The sequence below is a fragment of the Myotis brandtii genome, unplaced genomic scaffold (genome assembly GCF_000412655.1).
Source record: "Myotis brandtii unplaced genomic scaffold, ASM41265v1 scaffold1236, whole genome shotgun sequence".
NCBI lineage: Eukaryota > Metazoa > Chordata > Mammalia > Chiroptera > Vespertilionidae > Myotis > Myotis brandtii.
In genome coordinates, this window is record NW_005354316.1 from 364157 (window position 1) to 365520 (window position 1364).

At 70.9% G+C, this 1364-nt stretch overlaps 1 protein-coding gene across 1 annotated transcript in view; it reads right to left on the reverse strand.

The window, feature by feature from the left end:
- LOC102241494 (mucin-5B) overlaps positions 1–1364 on the reverse strand; it is a 43601-nt gene that overhangs the window by 31713 nt on the left and 10524 nt on the right. Inside the window, 1 exon segment of the mRNA XM_014533996.1 lies at positions 992–1171. Within this exon segment, the coding sequence (XP_014389482.1) occupies positions 992–1171 (180 nt within the window).

A 1364-nucleotide genomic window follows, 5' to 3' on the forward strand; every position in this document is an offset into this window, starting at 1 on the left:
GGGCAGGTGGACAGAGCACAGAGGACAGGTGGACAGGTGGACAGAGGACAGGTGGGCAGAGGGGCAGAGGGGCAGGTGGGCAGAGGGGCAGGTGGGCAGAGGGGCAGGTGGGCAGAGGGGCAGGTGGGCAGAGGGGCAGGTGGGCAGAGGGGCAGGTGGGCAGAGGGGCAGGTGGGCAGAGGGGCAGGTGGGCAGAGGGGCAGGTGGGCAGAGGGGCAGGTGGGCAGAGGGGCAGGTGGGCAGAGGGGCAGGTGGGCAGAGGGGCAGGTGGGCAGAGGGGCAGGTGGGCAGAGGGGCAGGTGGGCAGAGGGGCAGGTGGGCAGAGGGGCAGGTGGGCAGAGGGGCAGGTGGGCAGAGGGGCAGGTGGGCAGAGGGGCAGGTGGGCAGAGGGGCAGGTGGGCAGAGGGGCAGGTGGGCAGAGGGGCAGGTGGGCAGAGGGGCAGGTGGGCAGAGGGGCAGGTGGGCAGAGGGGCAGGTGGGCAGAGGGGCAGGTGGGCAGAGGGGCAGGTGGGCAGAGGGGCAGGTGGGCAGAGGGGCAGGTGGGCAGAGGGGCAGGTGGGCAGAGGGGCAGGTGGGCAGAGGGGCAGGTGGGCAGAGGGGCAGGTGGACAGAGCACAGAGGACAGGTGGGCAGGTGGACAGAGCACAGAGGACACGTGGGCAGGTGGGCAGAGGGGCAGGTGGACAGAGCAGCAGTTGGGCAGGTGGACCAAGAGGCAGAGGGGCAGGTGGACAGAGGGGCAGAGGGGAAGGGGAGCAGGCACCTGCTTCCCCGTAGGACTTCAGCCGGTGGCCATGGAGTTGCTGAGCGGAGAGACGGGGAGCGGAGCAGCTGTCCACCGGGATCTGGCACACCATTGGTCTGTCTGGCCTCACCCCCCTCTTCGGAACCCCAGCCCTCAGCAGACCCCCAGCTGCTAGCGGGCCCCAGGGCCAGGCTGGGAGGGGGGCCCTGTCCCTGCCTGAGGGCCCCGCAGTCCGCCCGCGCTCACCTTGTAATCCTGGTGCAGCCGGATGAACACGCTGGTCCTCCGGTCCCAGGACACGACCAGGCCGCTGCGGGTCTCGATGGCCAGGTGGGTGCCCATGTACCGGATCCTGTAGGGCAGGTCTGCGCCCGGCCCCCTCTGCACCACCTTGTAGGTACCCTCGTGGAGGATCAGCTCATAGTTCTGCGAGGGGCACAGGGAGCTGAGTGGCCAGCGCCCACCCTGTGGCCAGGGTAGAGGCCCCACGGGTGCTCAGGGGCCCACGGCACGGGGCTGGCATGAAGGCTGAGCTGGGCTCCTGACATGTCCGTGAACTCCTGGCGAGAGGCTGGGCAGGGTGTGGGAAGCTGGGGCCTGGGGCAAGCAGGGGGGGGGG